This window comes from Zalophus californianus, chromosome 8, assembly GCF_009762305.2.
Source record: "Zalophus californianus isolate mZalCal1 chromosome 8, mZalCal1.pri.v2, whole genome shotgun sequence".
Classification (NCBI taxonomy): Eukaryota; Metazoa; Chordata; class Mammalia; order Carnivora; family Otariidae; genus Zalophus; species Zalophus californianus.
In genome coordinates, this window is record NC_045602.1 from 30,299,695 (window position 1) to 30,313,397 (window position 13,703).

The 13,703-nt window shown below is 40.9% G+C and overlaps 1 protein-coding gene across 1 annotated transcript; it reads right to left on the reverse strand.

Annotated features, from left to right (window-relative positions):
* Window positions 1-2,617: 2,617 nt before the first annotated feature.
* On the reverse strand, window positions 2,618-3,042 carry LOC113937943 (60S ribosomal protein L31-like). The gene has a single exon (XM_035728939.1). It carries the CDS (start codon window positions 3,037-3,039, stop codon window positions 2,662-2,664), a length of 378 nt encoding a protein of 125 aa, XP_035584832.1. The 5' UTR covers window positions 3,040-3,042; the 3' UTR covers window positions 2,618-2,661.
* Between the last annotated feature and the right edge of the window lie 10,661 nt (window positions 3,043-13,703).

A 13,703-nucleotide genomic window follows, 5' to 3' on the forward strand; every position in this document is an offset into this window, starting at 1 on the left:
AGCCCAAGCGCTGTCATCGCTCACCTGCGGGGTTATAATAACCTCCCACCCAGTAGCCCTGCTCCTCTTCTTGCCCTTTGTTCTCTATCCAGCAACTGGAGTGGTCCTTTTAAAACCTAAGTCTGATCAAAACCTTTCTTTGCTCAAAACCCTCCAAAGCCTTCCCATCTCACTCAAAATAAAATCCGTATTACAAGGCCCTATGCTATCTGGCTTCATTAGCCCTCTGACCTTCCTTATGACACCCTCCCTTTCACTCTGTCCACTCCAGAAAGCTGGCCCCGTCCTGGTCCCGAGCACTCCTGAGTGCTTTTGCACATGGTCCCTCAGAGCCTGGATAGCTTGCTCCCTGATTGCATTCTGAAATTAGTTCAACTCTCACCTCATTTTAGAGATTCCTGACCACTCTAAGATAGCTCCTTCAAACCGTATCCATATCCTTACCTCCAGATTTTATTTTTCTCCATAGCACTTGTCAGCATCCTACATGTTTAATGAATGTGCTTCTGTTTACGGTCTGTCTCTTTTCTAGAATGTGAGCTCCCCCTACTGGACAGTAGGGACTTTATTTGTTCGCTGTTGCAGTCCCAGGGTCTAGTATAGTGCCTGCTATATTGTAGCAGTTCAATAAACACTTGTGGATTAATCAAATAACGAATGGCTTAATGTATACTCAGAGAGAATGCAGTCTGTAGGTATTTTAAGTTAGGAATTAGAAAATCATTTCTAAGTTAGATATTGTCAGCTATTAGGGTATCATCAGCATATTTCTAACAAAGATATGTATAGATAGGTTGACATTTATAACATCTGCACTGGGATATATGTGAAAAACTGACTTTCACCTGGTCGTATGCTATAAATAGAACACAAAGATTTATGGGGTGCCTGGGTGGCTCAGTCGGTTAAGTGTCCAACTCTTTTTTTTTTTTTAAAGATTTTATTTATTTGACAGAGACAGAGACAGCGAGAGCAGGAACACAAGCAGGGGGCGTGGGAGAGGGAGAAGCAGGCTTCCCGCTGAGCAGGGAGCCCAACGTGGGACTCGATCCCAGGACCCTGGGATCACGACCTGAGCCCAAGGCAGCTGCTTAACGACTGAGCCACCCAGGCGCCCCCAAGCGTCCAACTCTTGATTTTGGCTCAGGTCATGATCTCAGGGTCCTGGGATCCAGCCCCGTGTCAGGCTCCACGCAGTATCTGCCGTCTGCTTGGGATTTTCTCTCTCCTTCTTCCTCTCCCTCTCTCCCTGCTCATGCTCTCTCTCTCTCTAAAATAAATAAATAAAATCTTTAAAAAACCATAAAGCTTTATGATATTGACTGTATCATAATTTTTGGCCATTAGACTCAGTGTTTAGCAGCAAGCATACCTATATCAATACAGTCATTGCTCAGATGTAGCAAGATGTTCCTTGTAGTTCTTTGGCATATGTATCATCTGGTGCAGGAACACTGTAACTGCCACTCCCTCACTGGTCAAGAGAGATATACAGACACACATTACCATTCATTACTCTAAAAGAGGGGTCAGCAAACTCTGGCATGTGCACCAAAAGCAGCCCAACAGTCTGTTTTTTTACAGTCTGCAAACTAACAATAATTGTACATTTTAAACAGTTACAAAACAAACAAAAAATTATGCCCCAGAGACCATATGTTACCCACAAAATCTAAAACATTTGCTATCTGGTCCTTTACAGGAAACGTTTGCTGACCCCGCTCTACAAAGTCAGGTTAATGGACATGATTCTGGGAGAAGGAAAAGAATCTTGAAAACACAGAGCTGAGTGTAGATGTGCTGAAACAACTGATTTGGCTTTCCGAGTCTGTCCATAGTACAAGGGCAATGGGTTTCTTAATAGAAGATGGAGTGAAAAACTTTTGCAAAGACCAGGGGAAATGAAACTGGCAAGAAGCACATCACCCTCCCCATAAACTTTGAATTTTGAATTTCAGAAAGGGGAAAATCCAGATAAAACTAAATTTAAAAACTAATATAAGGCAAAACACGAGTGAGAAGGGAAAAATAAGTTTGGTGGTATTGTGGTCAAGTGCCTCCTTGTGGCAAGAACTCCAAGATATCCATCAGTGATCATCCTCCCTGTCTTTTGGTCATGAAACTTCTGAATTTGAGCTTGAAAGAAGGCTGTTCAACTAAAAACTACATTTCCCAGCCTCCACTGCAGCTAGGCATGGCCAGGTTCCAGTAAGTGGGATATGCACCAAAAAGATGCACATCGTGTCCATGTGACTAGCTTCTAGGTTGACCATAGAATGAAATGACCTGTGTTTCCCTTTACCCTTCCTTCTTCCCATTGGCCAGGAGATGGAGGTGTAGGTTGAGACTGCAGAGTCACCCCACCAACCTTGAACTCTCTGGTTTGGGAACTTCTTTAAGAGCAAAATAAGCTCCTCTCTTGATTAAGGCACTGCCTTTGGGGTCGTCTCTGTTACAGCAACTTACACAACTTACAACACAATGATGTTGCTTATAGGTTTATATACATAAATGCAAAACATATATTTTAACATAAGAGAGAATAATGTTAAAATTTTAATGTAAGATAAAGGCAATTTCTTAGACCTCACTGGGATATCTCATATTCATGTTGTTGTTTTTTTTTTTTGCAGTTTTATACCTTTATTTGACAATCAGCGATTAGTTCTCATCCACATTAACTGTCTGTAGATTTTTGAAAGTGGTGACAGGTACATAGGTAACCAGTGTGTAGAGCTTGTTTGGTGAATCTTCATCCTCATTACGTTTTCTGGACAACCGCACACGGATACGGTATGGAACATTCCTTATTCCTTTGGCCCAGACAGCTTTGTTGAGCCTGGTGTCAATGCGCACATCTGGAGTTCCCATCTCCTTCATGGCAAATTTCCGGATCTCTTTGAGTGCCCGAGGGGCACACTTCTTAAAACCCACTCCATGGATGCGCTTGTGAATGTTGATGGTGTATTCTCTGGTCACTACTTCGTTGACGGCAGAACGGCCCTTCTTCTTCTCGCCACCCTTCTTCGCGGGAGCCATTCTGCCGGGCCGTGGTTGGAAAGGAAGCTCATGTTTTTTTTTTTAAGTTTTTATTTATTTGACAGAGAGAAAGACAGCCAGAGAGGGAACACAAGCAGGGGGAGTGGGAGAGGGAGAAGCAGGCTTCCTGCAGAGCAGGGAGCCTGATGGGGGCTCGATCCCAGGACCCTGGGATCATGACCTGAGCCGAAGGCGGATGCTTAACAACTGAGCCACCCAGGCACCCCTCATGTTCATGTCTTCACCAAGAATCATACTCACGTATTATCTCACAAAATACATGAAAATATTCAATTCTATTTTCTTTACAAGATGTTATGGTTTTACAATTTAAATGTAAAAATCTGACCAACCTTAAATTTCTTCTTAGAAAATAAAGAGTTCATGCTATTTTTTGGTTCGAAAGAGCGGTCCTGTGGCCCAAACTCCATTTCTTCAATAGCCCACTGATTTGAAGATCTACCTTTATTATTCCTTTATGCATGCATTCCTTTTGTCACTCAACAAGTATCAGTGGTAAGCCTACCACGCCAGGTACTGTGCAGCTGCTGGAAGCACAGTGCTAAGCCAAGCACAGTCCTGGCCATGCAGCGCCAGACCAAGCAGCATACGGTGTGGAGGTGTGGAGGGGAGACAGTAAGCAGAGTTAGACAAGCAAGTGCAACTTGCAAAGGGCTGAGAAGGGAAGAAATACAGTGCAGAGAGAGGACGATGGGATGCAGGTGCAGCGCAGCTTCCTCCTAAAGACTGCTTGAAGGAAGTTCCACTGAAGCCAGAGCTCAATGAATGAGATCGAGTCCCCCTTGCAAAGAACCAAGGGGCAAGCACCCCACGTGGAAGGAGCCTAAAAACATAAATTCAATTATGTTTTTAGGCAATGACTCCAGATGTTTGGAGGAGAAAGGATAGAAGGAGGCTAATAGAGGAAGTAGGAGGACCACAATAAAGAAAAATTAGGAAGGGCGCCTGGGTGGCTCAGTCGGTTGAGCATCTGCCTTCCGCTCAGGTCATGATCTCAGGGTTCTAGGATCAAGTCCTGCGTGGGGCTCTCTACTCAGCGGGAAGCCTGCTTCTCCCTCTCCCTCTGTCTGCTTTCTCTCTCTCTCTCTCTCAAGTAAATAAAATCTTTTTAAAAAATTGGGAAATGACTGCCGTACATTTGGGGAAGCAAAATTCCCATATACCTTGGACTCTATTTCAGATCTCCATTCTGCTCCATCGATCTGAATTTTCATCCCCACACCAGGCGCAGGAGGAACACATTTCTACAGCTCCATACTACATTTTAATTTGTGGTGGAGCACATTTTCTCATCCCTCCCAACTCCGAATTTCCCAAATATTCCTGCATGTTTATTCTTCCACTTGATCTTTGGGATTGCATGAACTTTATAAATTAATTTTGGGAGGATTAACATTTTTGTAATATTAAGTCTTCCTATCAAAAACGAGACAGGTCTCTACATTTACTCCTGTCTTCTTCCCAGACCCTCAGTAGAGTTATTTTTATAATAATTTTCTGAATGTTAGTCTTGTATACTTCTTTTGTAGCTAATTTTTATAATTTTTGTTATTTTTACAGTTGGATTGAGAGCTTTCTTTTGTTATCCTTCCTAACATAACTTTTGTCATATTTCCTCACATTTGTAGTGGAAAGGGGAAAAAGTACTGGGGAGAATAGAGTTGATCACATATTTTTTCCCTGATCCACTGGTGTCACACCTGGATTATAGCTTTTGAAATGAAAAAGCTTCCCTTGAAAGGAGGCTTCCTGTCGCCTGACCGATCTGAGGAAAGATTACAGGGGTAGCAGGAAGTATGGGGAGAAAAAATAAATCAATTACTGTTTCAAATTATCATTCCATTATATTAAATATAGATTATAACATATTTTTATGAAAATAAAATATTAAGTGGGACTTTTATGTTGCTTCACATTCTGTGACTCCCAAAGACAAAGATAAAGGTTCACACATGCAAGAAAAGATGTAAGGCATATTCTCAGGATTTATACACACACATACACACACTCACACACAAACTGACACACACATGTGTACAGACACATGCATGCCAAATGGAATCCTCTGAGGGATAGAATACAAACTGTTTCATTTTGTTCTCAGTACTCTTCTGTATTTTACAAATATTTGCTAATGATCCAATTTTACTTTTATGATCAGAAAAAAAATTAAGTAGCAAATGTAAGAAGATTGCTGACTCTCCTTCTACCCATTAAATTAGCTCTAGTTGGTACATGCATGTGATACTCTTTTTTTTTTAAGATTTTATTTATTTATTTGAGAGCAAGAGCAAGCACTAGTGGGGAGGGGCAGAGGCAGAGGGAGAAGCAGAGTCCCCACTGAGCAGGGAGCCCGATGTGAGACTTGATCCCAGGACTACGGAATCATGACATGAGCCGAAGGCAGACGCTTAACCAACTGAGCCACCCAGGTGCCCTTATATGCATGTGACATTCTTTAAGGACTGGTTCCATTATGCTCAGGTGAGAATAGTAACAGAACAGTGATGCAGAGTCTGGAGTCATAAACCATTCTGGTCCCCAGAAACTGTAATACAGCAACCAACATTTCTTTGATGGCTATAATTTTGCAGGCATTGTGATAGGGACATGACAATGACTAAGGAGCTGTCCTCTCTTATAGGAGGTCACATAACAGAAGGGAGATAGATGGTAAGAACTATTGCAACTATGAGGTCACTTAGAGGCTAGCAAATCTGAAATAACATAACAATGACATACCCTTCCAAGGCCAGAGGAATAAGATCTTTACAAATTCACCATTGGAAGAGATTGCCCTGGCAAGCAAAAGGTTATCTTTCCCTGGTGTAGGCAAGCCAAAGCCACATGTCTTTCTTTCTGGGATACTTAAGATCCCACTGGATGAAAGTGTGGATGGAGTATCCTCTGAAACTTCTCCCATCTCTAAATACCATCCTTGTATGAGATCAGCAAGGACTGGGAGACTCACAAGAGGCAGCTGAGAGCAAGTGAAACTTACGAAATGTGTACACTGTCTCTCAGTATAGATTTTGATTTGTTCTCTCCTCCTACCTCAATGCACCATGTATTTCCCCAATGAGTTCATCAATGGGTCAGTGATTTTTTTTTTAAAGATTTTATTTATTTATTTGACACAGAGAGAGAATAGGCAGAAAGGCAGGCAGAGGAGAGGGAGAAGCAGACTCCCCTCTGAGCAGGGAGCCCGAGGCAGGACTCGATCCCTTATGACCTGAGCCGAAGGCAGCCGCTTAACCAACTAAGCCACCCAGGCGCCCCAATAGGTCAATGATTTGACCAACAGGCTAAGATGGCTAGAGCAAGATGCCCCCATGTCTCCTCTCTCTGAAGTAATACATAGGTACAAAAACTTGTTTCCCATTACACATTCATTTTTCTCCTTTCTTTTCAAAATTGTGCTTTTATGCAAGAGCTATTTTATCCAAAAGGAAATGAAAACATTAGTAAAAAAATACATACCTACATATATTCATTAATGATGACAAAAGAAAACATTTTAAAGAAAATAGAACCAATAAGTTAATCATTCGGTCTGTATTTACAACGCCCAACAACCCATTTTCTACTTCACTGAATTACTTGAACTCACAGGTTATTTCTATGTCACACCACCTCAACCTAATATTGGTACACAGCATTATTTTTGTTTTTTTTTAAAGATTTTATTTATTTATTTGACACAGAGAGAGAAAGCACAAGTAGGCAGAGCAGCAGGCAGAGACAGAGGGAGACGTAGGCTCTCCACAGAGCAGGGAGCCGGACGTGGGGCTCGATCCCAGGACACTGGGATCATGACCTGAGCCGAAGGCAGCCGCCTAACTGACTGAGCCACCCAGGCGCCCCCACAGTATTATTTTTGAAAAGACCAGAAGTCAATGGGACTGTAGGGCCTTTGGGATACTTAATAGTCTAATGACTGAATAACTCTTTCCATATTCACAAATGCAAAGCCTAGAGGAAAAATTTTAATCTAGCACATCACTTGCAGATTTAATAATTTCTGTATGCTTGTTCATATCTCCAGAGAATTCAGACCCAACTGGTTCCATTCAACAGGAGATTGTGGCAGTTTTGAAGGGAAATTATACAAATATATACTCAGTTCGTTAGTGAGGACTTGTCATCCTCACTTAAGAAAAATACATATTACATAACTCATTGTAGGAAACTAAAGCATTACCTTTTAATCGATCATTTGTATCAAGGTTCCCTTTCTGCCAATTAAAAGGGCAACTTGGAAAACTCGAGTGCCCCGTTGTGGAACAATGGCAAAACTGACTTCTACTCAGAGTTTGGCTATTTTTCTTTTTGCTTTGTTTTGTGTTGTTTTCTTAGAAGGGCTTCTCTTTATATGAGAAACTTTCTCTAGTTTAGAAACTGTCTCTCGATTTCTTGGAGAGTTGAAAAAGCAAGGAGCCGATCATATCCATGAGTGCATTAATATACATAGTTTAGGTGACTTTATATTTCTTAGAAACAAAATACCCTTCATATTTCTTAACTTTATATACTTTAATGATTATTCCAAAGAGAAAAGAGAAAATAAAAGCTACTTGTCCAAAGTGCTGTCTTATTTTTCCACATGATCCCCCAAGGGTAAGGACATTTAAGTCATAAAAAGAATATTGGAGACATCACAAAATTCTCTTCCCCTAAAGGTAAGAGACCAAAAAAGAGCATAAAATATAATGGCACCCTATTTCCAAGCTTCATCTCATAATTAAATCAATTAAATTTTAAGAGAACTGCATATATAATTCACACACTTATTTTTTTCTTCCTACTATGGAATGTGTATTGTGCAGGTGGAAAAGGGAGCGAAGCCCTGCATCTGGGCTTGAAGCTTGTGCCTGATCCTTCAAACCCCACTGTTAGTTAAAAACTCTCATCTGCAAAGTCATCTATGTGGTTGTTGTGCAGTTCTGGTTCCCATTTTCCTCTGCATATTAAAGTTATAATTTCTTCCTTAATTACTCCTCCTTCTCCCCCATTATCCCAATATTTGGGGACAGTCCCTGTGACTTCCCTGGGTGTTCTGTTCTTCAGGTGAATTATCTCCGTGACCTTAAGCAGACCCTCACAGGACATCATTTCCCTGCTTCTCCCTGTCCACATTGTAATCCAGGGGGGCACTGGTGGGGAGAAGCTTAAACCAAAACTAAAAGTAAAATCATCTGCAAGAACATAAAACAGGAATTAAAACACCAGGTGCATTTCTCAAGCAACAAACAAGTCTTCAAAAAACTGGAGTTTCTATTCAAATATGTTACACCATCACTGAAGAAGTCCAAGTCAGCAGAAACATAGAGCAGAATGTTCCAAAGTAGTGGAACAAGAATAATAATATTTTTTACAAGTCATGAATTAAATCGCACTAACTCCTCTAAAAGAATACTGATGGCTGAAGCAGGATGTGTACTGATAGCTGAAGAATGTGTACTCGTAAACACCAAGGAGAAACTGAGAGCAGGGGGGCAGCCAGCACAAAGCTGAGTGGATGTTGCAAAGCAAAGCATTGCAGATACAGTGGCAGGGATCTGCAAAACCAAACTGCAGTGCAATGAATCAAATAGATGACAACGGTTCAAAGAAGCAGATACAAAATAGAAGCACCTACCACCGCAAATAGGTAATCACAAAATGCCAACAATGAAGAAAGCATAAGCCAGGACATTTAAAAAACAAAACAGAAAACTGGTTCCCAATCTGATGGGTAATTCTGGCAGGCTATTATTCAGCCAATTAAAGAGCCCATTTGGTTCCACTCCGAAATCATCCTCACTGACACAGACATGTCATGATTTCACACTTTAATGAAGGCAGGGTTTCCAGGCTGCCAGAAAGAAACAAGAAGGAACAGGGGTGCCTGGCGGGCTCAGTCGGTTAAGTGGCTGCCTTCGGCTCAGGTCATGATCCCAGGGTCCTGAGATTGAGCCCCACATCAGGCTCCCTGCTCAGCGAGAAGCCTGCTTCTCCCTCTCTCACTCCCCCTGCTTGTGTTCCCTCTCTCGCTGTCTCTCTCTCTCTGTGTCAAATAAAATCTAAAAAAAAAAAAAAAGGAACATTTAAAGATGAAAGTGATAAGAATGAGTTTGGTTCTTCTTTTCAGACTTCTGAAAAATGAAGAATTTGGTAAGAAAAAAATCTATGAAGTAGAAGAAACTGACCTTGAATTGTGGATATGTGCTTTTCTTCCTTGAACTTGATCAGCTGGTGACCTGGTGCATTCTGCATTGCGGACATGTGTCCTCAGAGCACATGTCTCTTGTCTTCTTTCAGGTGCCCTGGGGCCTCTGCGTAGAAGACATTTTTTGAAAAAAATTTCCTACCTTGGGGTCCTCTTGAACTTAGGCAGTATAATTTGGGCCCCAATCCTACAGGAGTTACAGGTCCATGATTGCAAAATCTCAAAATATATTTATTGTTTCTACCCAGAGACTAAGCAAGCCGGACAGTTCCACGTCACTTCCGCTGAGTAGAGTTTTCCCAGATTTCCCCCCCTCCTGTGGTTGTAGTCCTTCAAGGAGTCTGGCTAGACGCTGTGCAGTCAGGTACCCTAGCTCTTGTCTCCTGCCCCTATGTGAGTGACAAAACCCAAATCCTTAGAAAACAAACTGACAGCCCCTCCCCCACCCCTTCTCCCCAGGCCAACTGCAGCACCAGCTTTCCTGTTTACTGCTCTGGTTTTCATTTCTTTTTTTCTGGCCACTGGAGATTTCCCATACTTTCTGCATGTTCTTGAATAAATGTATTTGTAAATTATTTCAAAAAAATGTGTAATTACTCTGTGGATACATCATAATGTATTTCCCTACCTAGCAAACTGTTTGATTTTGTACCATTAGCAATAACACTCGAGCAAACATCGCTACACCTAACCATTCACGGAAATATGCAATCGTTTCCCTAGGGTAGATTTTTAGTAGTGGATTGTTGAACCAAAGGTAAGTACATTTTGAAGGTTTTCACTTCACTCATAGATAGCATACTTTTGTCCTTTTCTTGTGATATTTACTTAATTCTTCCTTATTTTATACTTATTGATGGATTTAACATAGTTTCTAGTAAATTTCAAGCCTTATAGTCAGTAAGTGTATAATATTCCAGTAGTTTGAACACAAGTGCCACCAAAGCACTTAATAAAAGTCTGTTGGCTTGAATTGAACCAAGTTTAGTAATTTCAATTGTCCAGAATCAATCGTAATGAACTTGTCCTTGAGTTTCCTTGGAAGATAGCTTCAGCACAGAAAATATAGGTCCTGCGTATCCAGGTTTTGTGCCAGATCTCCAGAGAAAGGAGAGGATGGAAGGTTGAGGAATAACGAATGAATGTGTAGTGACAAGAGAAACAGGAAAATGGCCAATGAGTACATTAGAAAATGCTCAATTTCATTAGTCATCATAGAAATGCCAATCAAAACCACAGTAAGATACCACTTCAAACCCACTCAGATGGCTAACAACAAAAGACAGACAGTAACAGGTGTTGCCAAGGATGTGGAGAAATTGAAACTCTCATGCATTGCTGGCGGAAATGTAAAATAGTGCACTCACCTGGGACAATAGTTGGGTAGTTCCACAAAATGTTAAACATAGAGTTACCAATGACCCAGCAATTTTGTTGTTGGATATCTACCCAGGAGAAATGAAAAAAAGAATGTCCACATAAAAACTTGTACATGAATGTTCACAGTAGCATTATTCATAATAGCCCCAAAGTGGAAACAATCCAAATGTCTATCAACTGATGACATTATAAACGAGATGTGGTATATCCACCCATACAATGGATTATTATTTGTCCACAAAAGAAATGAAGAATTTATATATGTTACTACATGAATGAACATTGTAAATGTGACTGATTCCTAGTGAAAGAAGCCAGTCACAAAAGACCATATATTGTATGATTCCATTTATATGAGATGGCCAGAATAGGCAAATCCATGGAGACAGGTGCTCGGGGGAGGAGGGAACAGGAGTGACTGCTAAATGGTACTGGGGTTTCTTTGGGGGATGATAAAAATGTTCTAAAATTAGATTTTGGTGATTGCACAACTCTGGAAAAACCATTAGACATGTTAAGCAAGTGAACTTTATGGTATATAAATTACATCTCAATAAAGCTGTTCAAAATAAAGGAGAAAGGGAAAGTGATCTGAACTCCAACTTACTTGCCTCATTCTTCTTGTTAGACTCCACCTTCCAGTAACTACCATTCTTAGGCATAGCCAAATTTCTCTCTGGCTCAGTAATAGTTTAACACTTTCCCCCCAGTTCCCAGAGCTTATGAAGAGTGCAGTGCCCGCTAACCTTCCCCCAACTTCTTTTTGTTCTTCCTGCGGTTGACTTCAGCATTGATTTGCCCAGTCTCAATCTTATTCACTACCCTATTTTCTGATCATGCACTATTTGCTCTGTGGAAGAATTTATTACATGCTCCTTAGACTTTCATTATTTAACAACCTTTTTCTTTATGCTATCTGCCTCTTTGCAAAAGTCTTTGAGAGCAGGGATAGGGAGGTTTATATCTTTCCATGAGTGTTCTTGTGCCTTTGCATATAGCCTAAAGGTTATAACCTCACAGATTATGGCTGTAAAATACAAAATTTGAACAGTAAACTGATAGGGACAGTTGTTTCAGAGACAATGAAATGCATATTGTAGGATCTTACTTTAAAAACACCCTCTCTTTCACTTCTTCACCTCCAAGCCCACCTCTGCAATTGTGAACAAGGCATAATGGAGACATTTTCCAGAAGATAGCATGAAAACAGCCACTTGTCTCCAAAATTAACTTCCACAGCAATATCCTTTACTTCTCCTTCCTAAACCTACTAGGAACCCCACATTGATTCATAATTACAGCTCTACTACAAACTAAAGTTTGTAGTTTCTATGTGTGGGCACTTCTGCAGGAATTTCCAAGGTATTAACTAGGCATCTGGGTGGATCTGGAGGTGGAGGGTGTGGGGGTGGGGGAGAGAGAATATCTCCTTTGCTTGGGAAGGCAGAGTGGTGATTGTACTGTGATGAATGAAGGGAAATTTTGCTGAAGGAATAAGTCCTCCGGGCAGGAGTACTGAATTAGGGTTTGGATCAATTGTCTGAAAAGAGAGAGAGTAAATAGCAACCTGAATTCAGCAGAGACTGGGAAGCTTGATGGAGAAAGCCCATCTTTTATTCTTACCAACCTATTCTTAGAGATGCTAAAAATTCAGCTGGCATGAGAACTAAATAGATCAGTTTACTTTCTTTTTTTTAAAGCTCTCACACAGCCGTCTCTTCTATTTTTATGATTTTATGCATGTGCTTTGATATTTTTCTATTGCTTTTCCCCATTTTCTCTCAAGAGCCTACTCCCAACCACGAAATGTAATGATGGGAAACATACATTTGTTCAAGATAGCATAAGATGCGGTTTGCATTTTTGCTTCACTTTGCCCAAAGTGTAGTTATTTTTCCTTTTAAGGTGTTTCCAACTACAAAATTAGGGGAAGAGGGAAGGCGGGCCACACATGGAAAATGTGCACTCTGGTTGACTTGAGATCACTTTTATATTTAGAGCCGGGAAGCCTGAAACTAAAACAAACTGCAATGCATTTGGCTATTGTGGTAAGAAATGAACTCTCTTATGCTGAAATCATAAAATAATTTATCATAAGAAATCTTCTTTAATGATAAGTAATAGTCTTTCCAAATCATAAATTTTACTTTATTTATTTATTTATTTTTTTTGGTCTCAAGACAGATCTTAGTTTGCTGACCAGGCAGGATAGCCATTGTTGTGGTAAAGGAGAAGAGACACACTCCTCATCTACCACCTGCCCTGACGCTGATATCAGAAGTCGAGAGCTTGGAGTCAGAGACCGTCACATGCAGAAAAGAGGTTATTGGCATATGGGAGAAGAGAAAACCATGAGAATCAGTGATTCACCTAGGAGGAGAATAAAATAGAGGAAAGGGCCTAGGACTGAGCCCTGGGGACACCAACAAGTAGAGGGAAAGCAAAGAAGGAAATGCCAGCAAAGGAGATGGAGGAGTAGTCAGGTGGGACTGTAGCGAGGTGTAGTAATGAGGTGGGACAAAACCAGAAAGGGTGTCACCATGCTCTCAGGGTAGCTGCAAGAAGAGGAGTGTGTCAAGAAAGAGGACATGTCAAATGCACTCAAAGGTCAAGTAAGAGTGAACAAGAAAGTGGTCATTGTACTTGACCTTGTGGAGGTAACAGGTGACCTTGGCAGGAGCAGTTTCAGAAGAGTAGTGAGGACCAAAGTCCCATTAGAATAAGAAAGTGGGCAGTGTAAATATGGACAACTTTCAAGACGTTTGCATGTGAAGTAGAGCAAAACTTTGAGGCAGTAACTAGATGGGAATACTGAGCCATGGAAGAAAGATTATTTTTTGTCTATTTTTTAAGATAGAAGACTTTAGAGCATGTTAGTATGCTGATTAGAATGCTCCAGAAAAGGAGAAATTGATATTATAAGAGAAAGAGTATCATACAGAAGAGTTTCACTGCCCTCAAATTCTTCTGTGTTCCTCCTACTCAACCTTCTCCCCTGACTCCTGACTTTTTACTGTCTCAATAACTTTGCCTCCTCCAGAATGTCATATTGTTG